The 24870-nt window shown below is 37.9% G+C and overlaps 1 protein-coding gene across 10 annotated transcripts in view; it reads right to left on the reverse strand.

The window, feature by feature from the left end:
- The window catches only part of ULK4 (unc-51 like kinase 4), a 246606-nt gene that overhangs the window by 86147 nt on the left and 135589 nt on the right, over positions 1 to 24870 (reverse strand). For 9 of the 10 annotated variants that reach the window (XR_010829259.1, XM_066992021.1, XM_066992022.1 and 6 more), the window contains one exon: positions 8913 to 9018. Coding sequence is in view for 9 of the 10 variants with exons in the window: in XM_066992021.1 (XP_066848122.1) it covers positions 8913 to 9018 (106 nt within the window). In the remaining variant the exon portion in view is untranslated. Of the gene's footprint in view, positions 1 to 8912; positions 9019 to 15119; positions 15613 to 24870 lie in introns of those variants that run through there. The other variant, XM_066992023.1, reaches the window with a different exon arrangement.

Genomic DNA, 24870 nt, shown 5'->3' on the forward strand with positions numbered 1-24870 from the left:
CTCTTTCACAGTGCAGCAGCAGCACGACAAGATGTAACAACCTGTTGAGCCTCTATTAACTAATTTCATCCTTTGAAGTCTCAGCGACCGTGCTGTGACATTTTGCGCCTTATGGGCACGGCTCTCAACAACAGGCTTGGTTCTGCTTCAATGGCATAACTGTTTCTCACAGCAATTACAGCTGCTATTTTCATCCTTTTCAAATGGCTGTAGAGTTGAATATCACAGGATGACACAGGTTATTTTTTCCTCAAAGACTCCGCTACTACTATGCTATTTTGACACGATTTCCAGTTATCTTTTATGACACCCGACTTCTAAGCGTAACAATGCGATGTTATACACTTGCACCCAAGTGACTGGCATTTAGGGTCAGCAAAACATGTCTTAATACTGTTAAAAAACATTCTGAACTTCCTAACATCATAGAAGAGACTTCTTCAGGCTCAGCCACCACTGACTTCTGCTATAAGCTGTAACTCAGACAAACATAGTGACACATAACAACTATCTTTAGATGTTCATAGGCACATATCTCTGCTCAAGAGCTGAACTAGTAACTACAGTACTGGCAGGGAGCTGGGAAAAGCTTACATCCTGCATAGCAGAGGCTGTAATGTGCACATACCTCCCAACTGGAGCACTTTTCCTACAGGAGCAACATCTACAACTGCTCCAGCAGTATGTACTCTGTCTGCATTTATTTTCTGTACTTAAAAATAATTTCTCACTCCTATATTTTTGAAGTAAGAGTATTTTGTTTCTAAATGTTAAATACAGAAAAAAAATGTTTTTATGTTCTTACTCGTATTGATTTCCCTAACTTCTTCTCCCTGCTACTCTTTCCATCTAGAGTCACAATATGTTGAACATGAACTATCTATTTGCTTAGGCTGCTATACAATAAGCATATATAAAGTACTCTCATGAAAAAAACCACAAACACACACATTTTCTTTCTTCAATCAGTGAACAAAACTATTCGTATATTGCATCCTGCAAAAGTTTTGCAGAAAAATCCTGCCTTCTAGAAACAAATGACAACAAAAACTCTTGACCATAAGGGATAGGTACTTTTAGTTGAAGCACTGATAATGACTAAAATACACCCTGAAAATTATCTGAACAGTGCAATTTTCTTTCACATGAAAACAGTGCAATAAAAATAACTTGATGATTCTTTGCCTGATATGCTACAATGAAAAAGCAGTATTCCTCACTGAATACCCTGTGTCTACAGAGAGGGATTTGTTCATTGCAAGGCAAGGAGGACTGAGAACAAGCAAACGGCTTAAGAACTAGTCTGAACGTGTCTGCTTTCTTCACAGACTAAGTTTGTTTTAAGGACATATTTGTTAATGCATTCTATAGGATTCTGTAAATATCACATTTTCCTTGTAAGTAGGCTTCCCCTGTATGACTGACCCACAGTCCTTTTCTTGACCACTGCCTTAGTTGAGACAAACTCCCATCTTGTAAGTAAATCCCACAACTTTGAAGCCAGCTACTCCAACAACTCATTTGTGTTCCTAAAATCAAAGTCCCATGCCACGTCACACCTACACTTTCTTTGTGCTTTACAGTAGTTCAAACTTCTGCTCCATAGGTGGGTATGACAGGGAGGAAGATCTGAGTTGCTAAGTTACTGCAGTCTAATTTCATGACTGCTGACAATTTATCAGGTGGGAGAGAGCTAGCTGGGAAGCTAGAAGCTATTATGAAGTTAGAAGCTGTTGTTAAGAAGTGTGCTATGGGACACATAATCAAATATCTTTTGGAGACTGAAGCTAAAATGCAATTACCTGTACGGTATGAAAGGTAGAAAAATATCCTCCAAAGATTTAGTTAAGTTAGGAACCTTTGGGGTTTGTCTATCTAGAAAGCTAATTCATTGCCATTTACCTGTCATTGAGTTAAAGATCCATGTGTGTAAGGGACTGACATGCCCTTTCTTCCCGCCCCCACCCCCCACACAAAAAAGAGAAAAGTTGGATGTTGGTCTCACAAGTGCTACTTTTTGGATATGCAATATTTAACAGATTTGAATGATACAACATACAGAAACATATGAAATCTAATTAATCTCCTGACATTTGACTAAGTCAAAGCAGTGGACAACAAGCAGCATAGGATACCTCACCCATGTAGGTTGATCTTTCTTTTACGAGGAGCAAATGAATTACAATGATCTGACTACAAAGTTGTATTGCAGATTTTTTCATTTTTAGTAATTGTCCCCACTTGAAGCACTTACCATGCTTTCTAAATATGTTATTGGATATAACACTGCTGTAGCTAACATTCTGTGTTTTCACTTAAGGTCTTTCCTTAAGAACTTCAGTTTCTACAGAAACTGCTTGAAGTACTATGTACTACTACTAATAGCTTTTATGTTTTTAAAGAAGAACTTGGAAATAGGTTTGTTGTTCTACGTGTCAAAACTCACTGTTGCATTTTTAGTTTAGTTCCTGAGATGCAACAGTATGAATACATAAGGAATAAAGTTTAGGATTCGCTATACCATGTCACAACTTTCAAACATCCAGACAAACTTCTCTGCTTACATGGCTGGGGATGGTTACTTCAGGATAGTAGCCAAAACCAGAATCACAGCAGTAGAGCCTGGAAAATGTCATTCAATTGAACACGATTGGGCTGAATTTCACTTATACATCATCTCCTTAAAAGACAGTAATGAAAACATTATGATAAACCTCTTGTGGAATATAATGGGATTCCAAAAAAGCTGAAAATGTAAACTCATTAGTAAGTAACACTGGGCTGCAAACAACTTATTAGATCAGCTTTGATTTACAGTGGAATCCTTTCCCAAAGACAGAATTACCTGGAATTACTTTTATATACACTGAAAACGGCTATTTACATACATGTAATACATTTGAGGAATTATCGGGAATAAATATCTACAGAATCAGAAGTTTTCAATTGCAACTTAAAATACTTATTTTGCAACAACCTGTTTTGTACAGTTCTTCAGTGTGAGGATCCTGATAAAGCAGCTAAAGCCTTTGACACACATTTCTCTACACTCTAATATACAATGTCCAAATTCTTCCTATAAGCAAAATGCTACTGATACAACAGTTAGAATGATTAATTTCCTTGCCTTTGAATATGTCCCAGGTGGCAAACAGGACCCCAAAAGTTTGAAAATACTGTTAAATACAGACAATTAAAATGAAGCAATGTTTTCTATTTTTAATTTGTGAAACCTACCTGTAAAAAAATAATATAAAAAATAAAAGAAACAAAGGTGACACTGAAGGCAAAATAAAGACAATATATCTGTGAGTCAGAGAACAAGACTGTTTTACTACATTAAGTACTGTGATGAGCTTGGCTTTTTATTATTCATCACGTTCCACATAATTAAGCAGACCTGCACACTAACACCACTCACTCATCAAACAGCCAAACCTGACTTGAAGTTCATTTCATGTCTAAATTTATCAGTATGTCAACACATGTCAATAGGCAAAACATGGCAAATGTAGACAATATGTCTTTCCAGTAGGCTGCCCCAACAACAACAGAAACAAATGATGATTCCCTTTCCTTATTTCCAAAACCCTGGCAATGCTCCCTCCTACACCACCAAACTAAAAGGGTGGACTATAGTGGGAGTGGCTTCCACACACTGACTGATTCTGTAGCGTCATTGCATAGCTTCCCTCCTCAGCCGCTGACAAAGACACTGTTGAATTCAGTGGTTACAAACTTAAAACAAAAGATTACAGATATTCTAAAAAGAAAGTAGAAGGTGAATACAAAAAAAAAAAGGATCATATATTCTATGATCGCATTGGGTCCCATGGATTTGTGCACCTCTAAGTTCCTTAGATGGTCTCAGACCTGATCTTCTCCTACAGTGGGTGGTTCATCATTCTCTCAGTCCTTGCCTTTGCCTTCTGGAGCCCTATCCTTGCTTACGCTCTCTGTAGGCTTCCTTTTTGAGTTTTCCAGGAGCTCCTTGTTCATCCATGCAGGCCTCCTGGCACTTTTGCCTGACTTCCTCTTTGTTGGGATGCATCGCTTTTGAGCTTGGAGATCTTGATCCTAGGATATTAGCCAGATGCCTTAGGCCCCTCTTCCCTCAAGGGCTTTATCCAATGGTACTCTAACAACCAGATCCCTGAAGAGGCCAATCTGCTCTCCCAAAGTTCAGGGTAGTGAGCTTGCTGTGCTCTCTCTTCACTGTCCTCTGGATCCAAAATTGCACCATTTCATGGACACGGCAGCCAAGATTGCCCTCGAGTTTCGTATTTCCCACCAGCCCCTCCTTGTGGTGAGAACGAGGTCCAGCATAGCACCTCTCCTCCTCAGCTCCTCTATCACTTAGAGAAGGAATTTACCATCAGTGCATTACAGGAACCTCTTGGATTGCCTATGCCCTGCTGCGCTGTCCCTGCAACAGATACCAGGGTGGTTGAAGTTCCCCGTGAGGACCAGGGCTTGTGAACAGGAGGCTGCTTCTATCTGTCTATACAGGGCCTCATCTGCTTGGTCTTCCTGATCAGGTGGCCTGTAGCAGACTTACACTATAATGTCACCTGTCTCTACACTGCCTTAAATCCAGACCCACAAGCTCTCTGTCAGCTTCTCATCCATCCCCAGGCAGAGCTCCATGCACTCCAGCTGCTCGCTGACATAGAGGGCAATGCCCCCTCTATATCTCCCCCCGTCTGTCCTCCCTAAAGAACCTGCATCCTTCCATTCCATCTGTCCCACCACATCTCCATAATGCCAAGGAGGTCACAGTCCCGCAGGCATGCGTACATCTCTAACTCCTCTTGTTTATTGCCCATGCTACGTGTGTTAGCATAGAGAGATTTAGGTTGGCCCCCGATGAAGCTGACTTACTGGCTGGAATTCCTCTGTGCTGCTCTTCAGGTGCTCTCCTGCCGACCCGTGACCCTTGTCCAGGCTCTGGGCATCTGTCACTGACACCGGTGTCAAACTGGGAGGAGCAGGATGGATTACAGTTCCTCTCCCACAGTCTCTATGCTCTCTCAAATCAGTTTAAAACTGTCCAATGATTTCAAAAGATGGGGAAAGGCAGGAAAGAGAGACTGGCAGCCAGAAGCCAAGACAAGGGGAAAGAGAGTAAGTTTCACATTCTTAGAAGTCCACACTAAAAGTGATCAATATTGTCTTGGCTTGTTAGCATCTCATCTTAACTTTCCACAAGAGACCATATACTAATCCCAGTCTCTTTACTGACTTCCAGTCTCAGTAATTAAACTGAATCATATTATTCCGCTCTGATTATTAAGTGAAAATTGTTGTTAATGTTAACAGAACAAATGTTTAATAGCTGATAACACAGTAAAGGCCATTTTAAAGTCCCTCTGCAACTTTAGTTGCATATGTTAATCTCCATTTCACCTTTAAACATTACAGGTGGTTATCATTACATGTCTGATGTATTGTCACACAAGGACACAGTTCAGGGGAGAGAGAAATTAATGCTAGACAGTCCACCCTGTATGCAAGTCCCTGAAATGCCCAACTGTATCATTGTTATTAATTTGAAATCACAGAAGTAGTAATGAAGCAAGTGCTATCATGCAAGATTTCCTTGAAAAGGGGGAGAGTTCAACATGTAAGCTGCATCCCATTTAAAAAAAAAAAAAAATCTCTGTCACCTAATAGAGCTCCATTGAGCAGAACAGAATTCCAAAGGCTAACAGGCACAGAAGGAAACTGTGACTGGGGGCTCTGAATGATCTGTCTGCAAAATACTGCTTTCTTGGCAGCTGAGGAAAGGCATACATAGAATTGGAAAGAAATCCTCATTGCTAATGTCTGAACTCTTGGAAAATAAATAACTTGACAGCACTGACCCCTTAACATGATCTCCTTATAACATTTATCACGTATTTAAGATTTTTAATTTCTAAAGCTCCACATATACACAAATTAATCATCACGCTGTAATAGGGAAATAAGGGAAATGGATGTCCCATAATACTTTGTCTTCAGCATTTTTCTTAGGCAGCAGAATAGCTCATGAATGTTGAATGCCTTCATTAACAGCCTGGACAGAGAGTGTTAATACAACGGAATAACATGCACCTTCAGCAAGTTTGCAGATGATATTGAAATGAGGCACGCAGTTGATGCAGTGAAAGGTTGAGCCAACAATTAGAAAGAGCTCAAGAAGCAGCCTGCCAAAAGACTCTTTGATGTTCAACAAAGGCAAATACAACGTTCTGCACTTGGGAAGGAATAACTTCAGGTAATGCTACAGGCAGAGGCTGCAAATACACACATTATGTATTCAACCCTCCTAACCATCCTGGTGGTTCTCCTCTGGACTTGGCTCCTGTTTGCCTTGTAGTTTGGAGCCCAAAACTGAAAACAGCATTCCAGACACAATCTCACAAGTAAAGAATAGAGAATAATCACTTCCCTTGATCTTCCATTTATTCTTTCTTCTTGTAGTTCACTTTTGCCTTTATTACTGCGAAGGCACACTGCTGACCTATGTTCAACTTTTTCATTTGGTCCCCAAGATCCTTTTCTGCAAGAGGGAGCTTAGTGTCCATTTCACTAGATCACACTCCTCTCCCTTACACTAAAATCATTCAAAAATGACAAAGCTGAACATCAAAGATGGTGGCAGAGGAAGTTTAAGATATTTTCTTGTAGTGAACCCCATATATTTACAGTTAGCAAGGAAAAGGATAAAAAGACTTCCAGTTTGGGCAGAATAACATTTCTTCCAGTTTCATTCAAAGAAAGCCTTACAGGCTACAGTTACAAAATCAATACCTTCATAACATTTCTAAAAACCAAATTTCAGAAGTTCTGCACTTCACAGGCCCTTAATCAACAAAGCAATGGCTACAACCCATATTTTCAGTACTCTGAAGATTAACCCATTGGTAAAAGGTATAGGAGAAGATAGTGATATTTTACTTCAGATAAATTGTTTTTGGCTGCTGTGCTGTTTTTCCTAGTTAGGATGATGAAGTTCAGTGAGCCCAAGTTAGAGTTATCCAATTACTAATAGTCTGAAAACATTATTGAAGTTATTTATGACATAGCACAAGGAAATGATAGAAGACTTTAATAATGTTGCTACCCCACTTCGATTTGGAAACTATCGTGATGGAAGAGATACATTTTATTTTAGGAGCAGATGAGACATGAAAGAGCATTGATGTACTACCAGCAGCATAAAAAGCATACGGGAGTTGGCTTAGTAGGACAATAAAGGAGAGATGTTTAGGGAATGGGTTCAGTTTTGCTACGCTGTTGAATAGTTTTGCCATGCAGAAAGGCAGAGTGTATTACTTTGAGTAAGGCACACCAATTATGTGGTTACAGTGCTTGTAGGACATGAGCTAACTTCTTTGTATATCATTGTGCAGTTTTAAGAAGTTATCCTGCTGCAGCTCAGATCAGCACTAGCTTAGGATTAGATCAGATCTGCGCTAGCCCAACACACAGCAGATGTGCCCAAAGAAAGAAAAAGCAATAGATACATCTCACCTCCAATAAACTCTAAGCAGTTTCAAGGGTAACAGGCACTTTACTGAGAAACAACCAAAGAATCAGAAACCTACGAACCATCCCTCTCCAACTCAATTACATTTTCCTTTTCTTCTGGCCCTGTGATTCTCACACTGCCAACTTCAGAGTGGATCTGCTTCAAACAGAGAGGAAGAGCATGTTATTAGCTACAATGTCAAGTTCCTACCGGTCTTCTGAATGATGGAATTGTCCATTCAATCCCTCCAGAGTAAAAAAGAACCCAGATTCAGGTCTCCCATTTTCTGGGTGAGTGCTTTACCTGCTAAGGTAATTATGAAAACAAGGACATGAACACTATTGCAGTTTTTTTCACATATTTTTAGGCTGGTGTGTGTTCTGCTTTTTTGTTGTTGCTGATTTTTAAAGTATATCTAAGGCAGATCCGAATCTTCAAATCTGCATATCATTATCAGTGTTAATACATAAATCATTAATCACAGTATGTCTCATTTCGCTCCTTCTCTGGTGTGACTACCAATAGAAAAGCTATACTCTAGTGAAGTGTCATCTGTCCCACCTTCTCAGTCTTTTTCCAGAGTCTTTTAAAAGGTTTCTTCTTGACTTCAGAAGAGACTTAGCTGTTTCTTCTGTCTCTCTACACAAACTTCTTCCCTTTCCTTCTGGAGTATACCATATATTTTATACTGTTGGTAGTATAGATCAGTTTTTCCGTATGTCAGTTACTCATTAACTACAAATAAGAGTAACGTAATCAAAGCGTGTATTTCTAAACAAGTTTTCAAAAGTATATAGATTTCCAACAGCAGAAACCTTCTGTTCATTTTGTAAACCAGAACCAAGTTGCAAATAAAAGGCAGACTCAATAATAAAATACAGTGACATGAAGACATGGAATAGTTCGTATACTAAGGCTCCATAATCAGTTTGGACTCCGCCCCATCAGTCTACACCACTGGACTGGAAGAGTAGTCAGCTTTTTAAGTGTAAAATTATTGTATAACATCCTTTCACAGATTTGAGCAGTGAGAAAAGGAGGAATTTGCAGGGGTGCTCTATGCCTATACTCTGCACTGTTATGGTCAGAGCTCTAGCCCACTCTTTTCCAAAGCCATTCTTCAGAGGCATAATGTAAATTCCAGTTAGTTATTCTTTTATAACCACATCTCCTTGAGGGAACAGCTTTCTAAAGTTAAATTTCTAACCAAAATGTAGAAGGTAAATGAAGGCAAGGTAGATGAAGTAAGGAGTAGCACCAGTCAGTTACAATGTGATTATCAAACAACCACTATAGAATATAAATATATACAATCAAACATTTCACACGGTGCAAGATATTACAACAGACTGGGAAGCATCTGTACAAAGCAGAATAACCAAAGATAAAGACATACCTTCTGTGAAGAGTAGCATCATGTTTGTGCTTTTGTTAGCAACCACGTTATTCAGTAAGGCAACTGCAGTTTGCATTGTATTTCCTAGCATATTGTCCTGGTGTTCCTGCAATAAATAACAATAATAAATAAATAAAAATCTGGTATTCATTTTTCAAGGTGAAGACTGCTTCTCTTCCAAAAATGTAGTAATACAAAAACAATACTCTTTCAACCCCTTGAAGTCAAACTTTTAAAAAGCAGGAAAATCAGCCAAATATCTTAATAATATCAATTTCAGGCAGCCAAATCCAAATTCTTGGACCAAAACTTCTCCCTTCTGTTCTTTAACTAGATATCCCTATATATTCAGAAAAAGGACATTTCCCTTTGTATAGTATTTCTTTTGTTAATGGTATTAATTTTACTCTTTTCAGTTTCAGCTTGATAACCCACAGTGAGTCACAAAATCCAGCTGTTGTTTCTGTATTTTCTTAAGTCTAAAATTAATTTCACATACACATCAGGTGTTTATTTCTGTATCTAATTACACAACTCCTGTGATGTCTGTCTTATGCTTAATGATTGCTTCCGTGATTTTCCACAATTTTCTGAGATTATACTACTAACAGCAAGGTGCCAGGATCTCTAAACAAACTTTTTGCTTCTGTGGTAGTTGACACACTTGCACACTGAATTTGAAAGATGTGGATAAGGCAGTGAGATCAAAACATTTGTTTACTTGCACTAGTTACAGTAATAACTCACATAACTTCCAAAAATACAAAATAGGACAAGCTTTTTCAAATCTGACTCTAGATATAAATATAAACCTGAATACATTCCAAATCTCCCTAGGAGGTTCAGGGAGTATTTTGTCCAATTTTTCAGACTCAAATGCAAATAGAAATATACATCGAAAGTGAAAATAACGTTAAGAAACAAAATCATATTTCACATATAGTAGATTTTTCACATGAATCTTCGCTTCCATGCTTCCCTTCCCAAGCAAATCTTTCCATATACTGTTATCACTACCACAGAACATACTGTCTCTTCTGAGCCATCCCCTGCAGTAGGCCTTTGAAAAAAAGTTAAATTTGAAGTTGAACAAGACAAAAGATTTTTGGTCTGAAGTTGGGTGAAGTACTTCTGATGACAAAAATTACTTCAGCCCTTGAATAGAGTTGAAGAAACCCTCCTATTGAAATTTCCTTTAGGAGACTAGTGCCAGTGGCCAGGAACATTTTTGTTTGTTTGTTTGTTTGTTTTTCCCCAGCATCTCTCTGCTCAGGTATTTACAACCTCCTGTCTCAGGTGTATTCTTGAAAACAGCAGTGGCAATCTATCCTTCTTTGGGAAAATCTTATTGATCGTCTAAACGCCACAGCTGGTGCAGAATTAGACTGATCAACTGTCAGCCAGCAGCAATCACAAATAACACGTTTTACAATTCTTCCAAGGATTCACTACCTATGAATGACACTCAGAGTGATATCTCTAGTTTATAAGCTGCTTTCTATGTTGGGCCAGCAACAGCATTTAGGAAAAGCCACATTATTTTAATCCCTATCTATGATCATCGTACTAATGGTTGCAAGAAATTCTCATGCAAGACAATCCTGATTTTTATTTCTTTCCTAGTCTGATGAAATTTAGGATACTGTGAAGTGCATATTCAATGTCTTTTCAGAAAATGCTCTGTTGCCATGGTATAAAGGCCCATGCTCTGTGAAAAACTGATGTTTTCCTTTAAATATTTAACTGTTAAAGGAAAGTTTTGACAAACAGAGGCTCATGTTTGCTTTAAGAGCATTAATTTCTGTTTCCAGACTCCAAAACTAAAATTAAATGCTATTATTTCCTGTAAATACCATAAAACATACTTGATAAAGTGTAATACATTAACAGATGAAGAAATATATAAACATACATGGCCTTCTATTCAACTTAAGGCTGTAAGAATTTTCTACTTCCACTCTAACTTTTTAAACTGGATCATAAGAAGCGATGAGGTAGAGTGGCTTATAGCCTTTTGAAGGACTGTAGTTTCCTCTCAGACCCTAAAGGAATATATCCGAGATCCCCAAAGTTCTATTCATTTTACACAGCACTTTGAGATGTCATTTATGACTTCTGTGAAGAGTACAATAAATATCTGTTCTTGCAAAGGTTTAAAATACAGCCTGATAAATTTAAAAGCTATGTTGGAAAGAATAAACACTACATTCTTCAGAAGATAAAACAACCAATACAGAAAGGATATACCATAAAGCCATAATGCTAAATATAAATTTGAAGTTATTGCTTACAGATAGCTGAAGAGTAAGAAAAACATTTTTTCAAAAGATCAACATGCTCCTCTGTTAGGGTATCACCACAATATCTTATTAACCCTCATAAAGAATGTTTAGAACACAATACCTTAAACAGGATAAATGAATGTTATTCAAAAATAATGACACACACAATGAAAATACAAAATAAAAGCAAAGAACTCCACCTAAGAGCTGACTCATATTATCATTGCAAGTACAATATTTCTGTTACTGCCCCATATATTTGAAGTAAACATCTAGTAAAATTCTCTTTTGAAATATGCAATTATAAGTTGGTAGTTGTTTACGATAGCAATCTTTTGCATTCACCAGGTTGGTAACACTAAAATGAAGCCATCTTGATTTTTAGTGAAGATCAATTACACTACACAACCCTCTAATGAAAGACTAGTACTGATGAGTTTGCTTACATTGAAGTATGTGTAACTAGTCTTTTCTTACCCTAAACATATACCAACTAGAATTCAAGATGAAACTGTATCTTGGATAAGCAAAACCATCTCTTCGTGAATAAAATAAGCAGTATATTCAGCTGGACTACTAGAGTTTTAATGTATGTGTCATAGATGAATCGTGACAAGATAGTAGGTTTCAAGAAGCTACAGGTATGCTTTACTTACCTAAGTCATCACTGATTGCTGTTAGACTAGATTTTAAAGGTCTATAAAAAAATATGTAACTTCTTCATAATCTATCAAGGAGCAAAGCTGATCTAATTTGTGTGCACAGCACCACAGACTGTGGACATTTAATGAACAGTGCACTTGACAGCTTTAATAAAACATAGCATTTGCCAGCAGAGATAATTAGAATTGAAGCAGCAAAATTCTAGTGTTTGGCAACACAGATGAAACAACTTCATTAAAATGTACAGCTTCGGCAAATGAAAGGCAGGAAAGCACTGGACCCTGAAGAATCAGCCTTCTCAAAACTAATTGCTTCAGTGCTTAAAAAGGACAGCTATGAAATACCAAGGGCATAACAAGGAAATACTAGTATAAAAAAAGCGCAGAAGATAAATCAGGCTTTTCAAATAGGACTGCACTGTATTTAGGCCATTAAACTTTTCGTTCTAATTTTGAAGGGTTGTAAGTTAACAAAAGAAATCAGCTGGACTATTTTTTTTAAAGCCAGATAGGTAAAAGGATATGAATTAGCAAGGTGGGAGTATGAAACTCAGCAAGATACTATAGTCTAAAGCTACCATTTCTCTTTCTTTTAGTATGTTAGAACCACATAGATGGACTATAGTATTTTAATTACATTTTAGATAACAAATTAGATAGCAATTGTAATAAGTTACCAATTTGTGAGACTCCACATACCTGCCTCCTAGTCATTTACCTAAGAATCCAAAACCCAAATGCCCTAAATGCTACTTTTTCAGATATGCTGTAATTTAACCTAAGGTCCACTCTACTCCACAGTAACACTGTTCATTCAGTGCTATCACAGTGATTAAACTTTAACTGCACAAGGGCTCTCCTTCCCAAGCTTACATATCACCTATGAATGCAAGGTAGGTAAATAAGGGAATTTAACAAGGAGGAAGTTTGATTTTTCATACATTAAATCCATTGAAAGAAGAAAATTATAGAATTGAACGATATCCAAACTATGTATTCACTCAAAGATGCCTCTTTTACTTGATGGCTCATTGGCACGATGTACTTGAGATAAAATAAGCTGAAGTATTGAAGTTCACAAGGACCTCTAACAAGAGCACAGTTTAACATTGCATTCAACCTAGCTTATTTTGATAAACTGTATTACTGTCTATCTATGAAATCGTGTGAGAGAAACTTTTCTGGCCCTAACAGTAGAACGGTTCTGTAGAAAGCAGCGTTATTAGCATGCAGCTCGCAATGGCCATTCCCAGCAGCTTACGCACTGTTCTGCGGTCACAAGACAAAGTTCACTGAGAAACAGATTTAATCCAGGCGTGTACATAGTTGTCTAATCGGGTCTTAAACATTGTTCGGCTTTTGATGCAAAGAGCAGTTATGCATAAACTGAATGCATGTATACACAGATCTCCCACATAATACTATCCTGCTTATTTGTGATCTAAACCATTCTAAAACAGACACGTCTTTCAAAATATGGCCTTGTTCAACGGCAGAGTTTTAACAGAGCTAATATTTCCAAACATTTTCCTCTGGGTATGGTCATATAATAAGGAGCAACTAATAATCTGACAACCTGTTTCTGGTATAATCGTGCTTCTTGGATGGATCACAACAGTGATATATTCAGTCCACATGTGAAGATCAGGCTTCCTTCAGAACAGCTTCCACAAAGAATGCTGTTAGAATATGAGATTGGGGGAAAAAAAGAAAAAAAGAGGGAAATCTGTATTCTTAGTCACCAAGTGCTTAAGCAAAGCTAGGAGAAACAGGAGTAATTTTTAAGAAGTGAAGAATGCCACTAATAAAAACCTAGAATGTGAAGTATCAGCCAACAGATAGTGTCAGGCTTAGATTGTATTCTTCTACAGGTGATGCAAAATTTCAGAAGATGCTTCTTTGAGAAGATATCAATTTCTCAGAAGTACATCAATTTACAAGTACATCCTCTTGCCTTGCCTAAGTTCAGATTTCCAGACACCTAACAATCTTTCTTTTTATTCCAGAACTGATTTATTGCATCCTTTTCATTTCCCCAAGTTTCTTGTTATCCTGAATACAAGCACGCAGTTCTGTCTGTGCTAATGGTGAGAATCTCATGAGGCAGAAGGAGGAAAGGTGATATTTACAATAAACAGAGCTCTAAAGAACGTTGTCTCTGTAAAATGAAAAGATGAGATTTGTTGCTTTTAGAAAACTAGTTTCTGTCAAGATCATGCCAGTGCTTCTGTAGTACACCGAACATTAAGAACTGAAAATATCAATATATATCAATATTCATATCCAAGAAGAACAGAAGTCCAAAGAACGGACACCATGCAAGGGCCATGAACAAGAACAGTATTTTTGAACACCTCTTTAATAGGGTAACTACTTCTCCTCCTTCATGTTTCAGTTTGTGGAAGGTGAATAAATCATGCTAATCCAAGAACTAAAATTTAAGTAGCAAGTCAAGTATGGCAAAACTGCCCTGTCAGCAAGCATGAGGTTTTGTAAGCTATAGAAAGAGGAGAATGCTTAAATCTGTTCAGAATTAGAGGCAGACAATCGACAAAGTTATTAAGAGGAAAACCATACGAAGACATGTCAACAATACTACTTTACACATGATGAAAGGAGAAAGATTTCAGGATATTGATAAATTTTTAAAATTACCATATAATATTTTAAGCAGAAACTACCAGGGTTCCAAACACAGAGCAAGAAATCCATTTTGTCCCTGCTTTTACTTTACATTTATCTGCCAAAAAATAAAATAAAATACACACCTACAGGCATGGGATTTTCCTTTAGTCAATTTTCACTTAATCAAACAGTGATTGGGGTGCAGGAGGGAAGCCTGGAAACTAATGGTCTGATGCAGTGAATTAATGTACCATTTTTGGTCTGATTTTTGGACAAAGGGATAGGATACGTTTTGTTGCAGCACAATAACCATCCATGCAATCTTACCATTATAGATGAAATATAAAGCGACTCAGCAGCAAATCTTTAAATTAAATGCCATTTTTCTTCTTACAGAATTGTACCTACATTTCTGACATCCACGACACCTTAAAGCTTCTCTTTTTTTTTCTCCTGAAGACCTTAGGGAAAGAACACATTCTCAATGGCAAATTTTCTTTACTGTCAACAGAGGGAGCCTGAGAAGATTCCTCTCTCTGCAAGCACAGTCAGGCTCTTTCACAGGGAAGAAACTCTGAAGGACTTTCCTATAAAAACATAATTTTCCCCATTACCTAGAAAGAAGGATTACAGCAGTTAGCCTCCTAAGCATTAAAGCTAGCCTTTGTGAATAAAACCTTTAAAAAGAAACATCTGTTCAAGCCCGGAGAGAGAGAGTACAGAAGAGAAGCTACAAGGATATCTTACTCCAGAGCAATACTCTTCTTTATATTAAGGAAGACGCCAGCACCCTGGAAGTGCTCGTGCTGACCCGTTCTGAAGCAATGAAGTCCTAAAAGAAAGAGAAACCACCACAGCAGTAACTTTGTATTTAGTGTCATGAATTTGTAAATGCCTTGGAGAGTCTCAAGTATTAGTGAAGTGTTTGAACTGCAAAGTCACTTGAGAGCTGCAATAAAACCATTACACCAAGAAATTTCCATTCCAAAATATTCACTTCTCAGACTTACATTTTCAGCATCAATTAGAAGCTAGTTCTTAAACAACTTCAGAAAATGACAGATACCAATCAACTGACATCTTTTTTCCACATAGGACCTTGCTTTGATGTAAATGACAGCCTCTTTGCCACTACAAGGAAAGAAGTTTAGATGAGTTAGGGGAATTTGCTGATGACATTTTTAATTTAGAGAACATAGATTCACCAGACTTATCCAAAAGATCACATTAAAAATTTTTGACTAGAAAAAATTTGAAGGGTTCAGAATGGGATGTATGCTTAAAATCATAAAAAGAGACAGACCCTGAATAGGGTAATACAACAGGGCATTAGAATAGGGCACTCATCTGGGACACTAAAACTTTAGTTTCAAGTCTCTGCTGGAATTGAACTGTGCAAGGCTTTGAACACTGGTCTCCTATCATCAGCTTTTAAGGAATGGGTCTCTGTCTCTTCTTCCCTGGAACCTCCTCCCTTCTCTATAGCTAAATAATTGCTAAATTAGTAGTTAAAAGCAGAAATTGAGACTAAGCCAGTGATTATATTGCCTACTGAGGTGTGCAAAATCCAGACTGAAATACTCAACATTTTCCTTAACAGGAAAAAAAAAAATAGAACTACTTTTTTCACAGAATCACAGAATCGTCTAGGTTGGAAGAGACCTCCAAGATCGTCTAGTCCAACCTCTGACCTAACACTAACAAGTCCTCCACTAAACCATATCACTAAGGGCTACATCTAAACGTCTCTTAAAGACCTCCAGGGATGGTGACTCAACCATCTCCCTGGGCAGCCCATTCCAATGCCTAATAACCCTTTCAGTAAAGAAGTTCTTCCTAACATCCAACCTAAACCTCCCCTGGCACAACTGTAGCCCATTCCCCCTCGTCCTGTCACCAGGCACGTGGGAGAACAGACCAACCCCCACCTCATTACAGCCTCCTTTAAGGTACCTATAGAGAGCGATGAGGTCGCCCCTGAGCCTCCTCTTCTCCAGGCTGAACAAGCCCAGCTCCCTCAGCCGCTCCTCGTAAGACTTGTTCTCCAGACCCCTCACCAGCTTCGTTGCCCTTCTCTGGACTCTCTCAAGCACCTCCATGTCCTTCTTGTAGCGAGGGGCCCAAAACTGAACACAGTACTCGAGGTGCGGCCTCACCAGAGCCGAGTACAGGGGGACAATCACCTCCCTAGACCTGCTGGCCACACTGCTTCTTATGCAAGCCAGGATGCTGTTGGCCTTCTTGGCCACCTGAGCACACTGCTGGCTCATATTCAGCTGCCTATCAACCAGTACTCCCAGGCCCTTCTCCGCCAGGCAGCTTTCCAACCACTCATCTCCCAGCCTGTAGCGCTGCTTGGGGTTGTTACGCCCCAGGTGCAGGACCCAGCACTTGGCCTTGTTGAACTTCATGCAGTTGACCTCAGCCCATCGGTCCAGCCTATCCAGATCCTCCTGCAGAGCCTTCCTTCCCTCGAGCAGATCGACACACGCACCTAACTTGGTGTCATCTGCATCTTCCTTTTTCTTAGGAAGTAGAAAGGAATAGGAAAAGCATATATTGTCCTTAATCTGAAATTGAATATTTCACTCTTCATACTCACAGACTATCTTAAAATTCAGTGGTGCTGGAGAAGAAGGTGTTGAATGAGAAGCCCTGGGCTGACAAAGAAACACAAAGAAATGGAACCTGTTTGAATGAGCGAAGGATGCTTTTCCCTACCAGAATTTAGTTGGCTGAAGTGAGATATACTCAAACTGCCAAAAGTGGCAAGAAAAATATATTTACATATTTAGTTTATTTTACCCTTTGCTGTATGCCTTCTGCCCTCAAAATACTGTTTGATTTGAAGAATGTTTTCTTCGCACATTCACATTTACTTAATATGTAAATGCGAGAGAGAATGTAGATAATTAGTTTATTCAAATTACATTAAACTTGAAAAAAATGAGTAGCTGTTACATTGAAAGGAAGCATCTGCTCAATATTCTGTTACTAGATTCATGATAGTCTCATTACATTTTGGCATCTTCTAAATAATTTAATTATTTCTTAATTTCTATTAGGATTTTGAATTTAGGGATTATCTAAGTAGTTAATCCCTAGTCTGAGTGACATTGAGTAATTGTGCCCTCTTTTGTGCCTTTTTTTAAAATGTAATCCTGTTAATCTTGGACACCTGTCCCAGTGGTTTTGCATTTTCACAGAGGTGTGTTCAGGAAAAAAAAAACAAAAAAATCCTCTGCAATCAGGCTATCAGCTCTCAATACTTCACCCAGCTCAAAGCAGACATACTATTACATGCAGATGTTCTAGCAAATCCATTTCGCAGCCCCTCCACACTCAAGTTGTTCCTGTAGCAGCAAACCATCTTCTGTTAGTTGATACCTAGGCACTAAGCCACACGGCAGGAAACAAGCAAGAGCTAACAATGTTCCTCATTGAACAGACTGGCAGAAGTGCCAAAGAGAAATACAACCAGCACTATTCTTGCATGAGGCAGAGTGCATCTCTTTCATGTTCCAGCCGTGGGCTTAGACAGACAAGCAATTACGCTCTAAGCAAACTATAATCATACTACGGCATTAGACAGGCAAGGCAGGAAAAATTACAAACTGTTTGCTATCTATATGTGAAAGCTATCTAGCAAAACACAGTGCTTAAGCATAAATGAGAAATTGTTAAACAACTACTTATCATCATGGTGCTTTTTGTGTCATTATACTCAATAAACATCAACCCCCAACCCTAAAGCTATTTGATTAAGAGTGAAATTCATATGTACTCCACAGAAATACTACAGGGAGATTTTATTTGGTATGATTTTTCTTCAGTATCCTCAGTCAATGGAAGACAATCCATGATCATCTGCCTGGCCCAGCACATACACTATAACAACTGCCTTTCAAATCACCAGCCTCTTCCATCCCTGCTGACACTGCAGATCGTTACAGAACTGGGACAAACTGGGCACCTCCTCCATTTTAGCACTACTATCTCCAGATGATGGAACACTGAAAAAAAGCATCATGGATGGCATAATCAAATAAAGGTCTGGTTTTTTTTAATCAGTTAATTTAGGACCATAGACATTAGCAAACTTTCACCATAATCAAATGAGTAAATATTTACAAATCCAGGAAATGAAAAATATTTTAGACATATACAGGATCTCTGTGAAATACAGGAAGTGGGTTTATAGGGAAACTATCTCAAGTTTCTTCTATAAATTAGTGGTATATCGTCTCTGCTCTCAACTCTATCGCAAATACACATCCCCTGATACAGTGTGTATGTTACACAAATGCACTTCACACGCCATGTGTCACAGGGTTATCTTGGCACTCACTCAAGAATGCATCTTCTTATGCCAAGTCATATATATGAGGTGCAGCAATAAAAAGAGCTAGGATGAATTGATGGTCCAAACAGACTTGAACTATGGTACTGAGACAAAGATTCACAATTTGAAGGCAAGATTAGAATTGATGCCGTTCCTAATTGTATGCATGCCATAGTTAGACTTTTGATTAAAACTCTGAGTGGACTTGAAATGCATATTTAAGCTGAGTAAGACTTGAAGTATTTGCTACCTCTCAGTGTTAGTTTACAAAAACAAGTATTTGTGAAATCCAGACCTAAAAAATGCAGTCTTCATAGCCAAAAAAATCTCACTGCTCTCAGACAAACAAGAACCACACTTGAAAACATCTGAAGGAACAGTTTGAATTCATAGCCAGACAAGTTCTGAACTGGAACAAATGAAAAAGGAACTATGGTTTCTTATTCCATGTAAACATTAGATGGATTTCTGTTGTGTAGACACAACAGAAAGGAAGTTTACTGTTACTCCAAAATCTCCCACAAAGATCCAATCCGCTCATCAGCCTAACTTGGTGTCTACCAAGCCATCAACCCTATTTTTTAATCAAATTCTGTGTGAGGTTAGCATGATTTTGCTTTATTACTATTTACCAGAAGGAACAGCGGGTAGTTAGGATGAAAACTTAAAAAGAATAAAGAAATCTAGAGACTTAAAAAAAGGGGACTTCAAGGTTAATGATTTTTTTTTCTTGCTTAAATTCTTCTAGAATGTTGCTGCAGTTTCTAGACTCCAGAGTTTGCTTTTAAATTAGTTTTGCAGGTGTATAACCAAGGGCACATACATCTTCAGTTCTGTTGGTCTGATAAAGAATTAACATCTTTTCCTTTCCTCAAAATTTTTATTTATTCCTTTGTCTTCATCTTGTTTTGTATTTAGCATTTTTTTGTCTCTACCTGTGACCCTAGAAAAAGTGAACATGACAAAGCTATTTTAGTAGGCAGCATTTCAGGTAGTATTCAGCAGAATATTATGAAGTGACAGTCCCATTTTAGCTCTATAAAATACTGACAGCATGAATTCATTGGAATTCACTGATTTTTGAAGATAACTGTTTCCTTAGCTGGCAGTGGTTTGCCAGTAATGCTAAACTGAAACAGCATCTGAACCAGAACTGATGAGAAGAAACCAAGATGGAGAAAGAAATGACAGCTATCAAGAATGACAAAAATAATAACCTATACTTGCAATATGGGATTTATAATAATATAAGTTTATATGTGCTAATAGATCACTATTCTTACCAATTTAAAATGGTACCTGAGTGACAACACCCACATTTTCACATAGCAGCTGCTTTAAAACAGAAGTTACAGACATAAAGCACTAATAGTACTCATCACCCAGAATAATAAACTAGGAAGAAGTGGCAGAAAACAGAAATTGCTTCACCAAGTATATAAAAAGAGCATAGCACAATGAATTTTGGAATGGCCCGAGACTTGCTCCCTGGTGGCAATCTCAATCGTGCCAGGCTGCAGACAGTTTGCAAAAGTCATGGTACGGGTACATCCAGCGCTATAGGGTCAGCTGCTGCCCACTGGTGCTCCTGAAGCTCTCTGTGTACTTGCCTGGCACAAGCTGGGCACCACATCTGAAAACTCTCAGTTGTCCTGAAGACAACTCCTGTGTTTCAAAGAGGAGGAGCAAGGGTACAATTTTGGATTTTAAATCTGGCCCTAACTCAGATCTACAAGAATACAAGGAAAAGATAGCAATTCTGCTCCTCGTAAGCATCTAAACCAGCATCAGATGCCGTGACTTAAAAGGAATTATGTTTCTTGCAGCTACATATGATCTCACTGATACTTTACTCCATTTTTGTAAGAGATTAAAAGATAGATCAGAGACAGATTCAAGAATGAGTAACACCAGCAGAATAGGAAACTCTTCTAAACAAGTCCCACTTCTTTCTCAGAGGAAGTTCTTCTGCATTTTATTATTACTGTTATTAACAAGGAGTTGAACACCATTTTTAATTTGCACATCTTTGCAGGGTAATCTAAAAATGATTCATTATCGTTTTCTTCATATACTCTCCTCACCTCTCCCCCCAGGTCATTTCTATTTAAATGCCTACTGTATTGATTCAATACATTAATTTCAGGGATCCAGGTTTGAAAATTGGTATAGGTTACAGAAATAACTTCCAGTCAACCGAGAGATATACTGACCATCGATACACGTTTTCTTCCAAGTGCAGGTTCCGTTCACAAACCTTCCTGCTTTTGGTCACTGTTAAGGAAGTTATCTCCTGGAAATACAGGAGATACACTATGGGGGCACTGGAAACATGGCGCCTTCATGCCCCAGGGCTGTGAATTTCCCCCCCTGTTCATGTAGCTCTTTTCACTAGTAAACAGATATTAAATGGTTATATGACAATTTATGTCTACTGCTTTAAAAGGAAGACAAGATGCATCATGCATATAATATATACCTACATATACACATGCACACATTTTTTTGTAAATTATTTTAACTATGACATAGAACATTCAAATGAAATACCCTCAGACACCATGCTCATGTCCTGATAAACCCCCGAACCGTGACCAGCTCGCTGTTGGAAAGACGCTGCTGCTCTACCCAAGCTGTCTACCAACAAACAGTAATTTTATTCTCATATGAACTCAGAGCCTGAAAAGGAGCTGGATACTTTTAGATCAAAGTAGCGTTTTGATGCTAAGAGAGAGACATAAAATAGCACCAGAAACTACATTTATTATCACTAGAGGCCAGTCAGAAATTTTATCTCATATACAATGTCACACAATGTCCCATTACGCTGTAAAAGGAAAGAATATTAAAAAAAAATAAAAATAAAAAATTGCACTAGTAGATTAAGATAGCACAGAAACATGTTTTAAATGAGCTCATTAAAATACTGACTTTGTTAGGTACTAGTAATAACTAAAAGAGTTAATTACTCATAATAAATCATTTTAAAGTTATTAAGGTTATTATATTAGTGTTTTACTTCATTTCACTCAACCTGTCCTCCTGAATAGTTATTCATACTAACAAATATATACAATAGATGCGAGAGGAAATAAAAGGGTAAAAGAGGAAAACAGCTGAAATATATCTGAAAAGCTGGTAAATGAAATTTAAAAAAAAAAATCAGGGAGAGGAGAGTAGGGTATTATTAGCCATTTTCATATCCTAATGGAACATGCAAGTTTCAGTCTGCTACTAAGAGAGGGTCCGTGGCAAAGAGCCCAAATGAGGTCTGAGAAAGGATAATGTACCTTTAATGATAGAAATAGCAAGAAAATTAAATATAATCATGTTTCATTAAGCATACTCTAGCTCCCATTTTTACTAAATTATTTTATTATGATTTCCCAACTGTCTGTTGAAATAACCTTTTACAGCAATTTAATTCACCATCATAAACAAGTCTCATTTCTCACAATGAAGTCCCCCGGGATTAGTGCGAGGAGATGGATAATCTCAGCCCTGCCAAACCTGCAGCCACTAAGGTAACCACTCAGAGAGACAAAGATTTTTGTTTTCCTATTTGTGGTTGAGATCATTAAGATATAATTAGAAACATATTCATGAGTAACAGAGCGCCTGTTATGGAGATACCATTCGCCCAAAAGCATCTTCTATACCAGTCTCTAATAAGAAGGGCAGCAGGCATAATCCCCACTTCACTCTCTGGAGAGTTCTGCATTAAATGGACTGCATTAGGCATCCCTCTCGCTCTCCCTTTTTTAATGGCATCTTATTCAGGCATCCAGTGTTTTCTCAGGCTCCATTGTTACCATCAAAACTGCTAGTCTGTTTGCTTTCAGCAATATGCTCCCGCAGTGCCATCCAGATGTGAGCCTTAAGTAGAGCTACGTGCAGTGAATTGAAATCCTGCTCCAGAACTTGTTGCAGGGCAAACAAATGTGGAACTTCACAATATACAGTTAATAGAAATAATGGTCTCCTTGCAGAATAGTCCTTGGCTCTCCCCAGTAATGAAAGAAGCCACCAACCCTTGTACACATCCTTTCTGTTTGGTGTATACTTTACTCAAACGAGTAGAGTAACTCAGAGAAATACATTTTGTCCTTGTACACAATCTAATTTAATTCCAAACTTGATATCAAATCACCTGAGATTACAATGCAAAAATTAGAAGCAATGTAAACACTGGTGGATGACTTATCTGCCACAGGGATCAATGTAGAGCTTTCTCAAACTGCAGAGTGAAAACTGTCAGTCACCATATTTAGCATCACAATGTTTGAATGGGTTATTCTTTTATTTGGTAGGCAGGAGTTTGAAAGCAAGTAAATGAAAAAGAAAGAAAACAGTTCTAGGGCACAATTTTGCTTCCTGTATTCACATGAGTAGTAAAGAACTACTTGCTCAAAGCAAGCGAGGGGCAAGAACTGAATCTTGTAATATGCACAGGGGGTGAGAAAAACAAACCTAAGACAAAAAAGAGAGTAACAAAATTTCAGCTGACTCTGAGATGATGCTACTGCTTACAACTGTAATTAGAAAGGTACAGTGAGTAAACTAAGACTGGAACATGGTAGGTTTAGTCTTTTTACATGTATTTGACTATAAATCTATTTTAGCAAAGCAGTGATTTTTAAATTTACCTATAAAATCTTTTTATAATGCAAAATATACTTAGAAATTAAATATATAATCCAATGAGTAATTGACTGTAGTTAAAAACAAAGTTAAAAGCAGAACATTCAAGATTTAAATTGTTTTACTTAGGAGAAGACTGGCATTCTAAAATCTAATTATCATCCCTCAGCGTGAGCCCTTCAAGAAGACATTAACATGAGGAACATACTATACATGACTGAACCCAAACCAGACAAATTTCTAGATAAATGATCAGAGTTCAGAAGCATAATATGGAACCTTTGCCAGCCAAAAACCATTCACAGGCGTTCGATAATCTTTTACAAGCTTTATTGTGAAGCACACAATGGCTTATTACCTTAGTCATCAAAATGCAGCTGGTCAATAAATGTACAGTCAGCAACTGCTGCATTCTTACACCAATATTTATTTAGATGAGATCAGGAGATATACCTCAGTCACCTGGCAGAGCAGCGTTAATGTCACAGTAAAATTCCAGTCACAAGATCAATAACTCCTGTTCTGTAAGTAAGCATCTCAGCTTTACCTCAGTAACTACTTTTTCTTAAACGCTTTCTCTCTGCCTTGACATTTGCATTTGCAGGAACAGTAAACTGGCAGACTGCTCATAATCAGACAGACAAACAAAGTTTGAAAGGAATGAGATTTTGCTTTAATATTGCTTTGGTAGGAAAAAAAAAACATATATAAAAACAAATCGCTTTGGGTGAACGTTTTCATTGACCGTGATTAGTTTCCTATGACCCATCTAAAATTTTGCATAAAATTTCCAGTAACTATGGTATGATCAGGATCTTTCCCCATAACTTCTAATTGAGAAAGGACGTATTTGATGCTAGACTAGCAAAGTCTCACAAATTAGGAAGAATTGCCACTCACATGTGACATGTTCCACACATTTGCAGTATGGTGCTACAGTTTGCTTCCCCAAGTCATAGTCCTCCTCCCTCCCTCTTCCACTGCTCACAATCAACTGGCAATATACCTCGTGGGGTCAGGCACATCTATCCGTTTTTCTGTCCCATGATCCTGTACGGAGAGTACTGTTATCAGCTCACAAAGAGGTTGAGAGTTCTAGCATATATACAAATGTCATACTTATAAGAGTATGTGTGTATAAATAAATAAAAAGAATACTACAAAATTACAAACCATTTATAGGGGAAGAACTAAATGAAATGTGTCCAAGATGTGGGCACTGCAAAGGTGAAAATTACCAGTTCCTGATGCAGAAAGGTCAAGGGGGGATGGAGGATAAAAGATTGGTACCTTGATTCTCAGTGGAACCAGCTACCAATCCAAAAGACTAACTACTTTTGTTTCATTATTTGCATTAAAAGGTAGGGGAAAGCCAGCAAACGCTGGTGAACATTCCATTTGCATGT

Source organism: Anser cygnoides, chromosome 2 (assembly GCF_040182565.1).
Source record: "Anser cygnoides isolate HZ-2024a breed goose chromosome 2, Taihu_goose_T2T_genome, whole genome shotgun sequence".
NCBI lineage: Eukaryota > Metazoa > Chordata > Aves > Anseriformes > Anatidae > Anser > Anser cygnoides.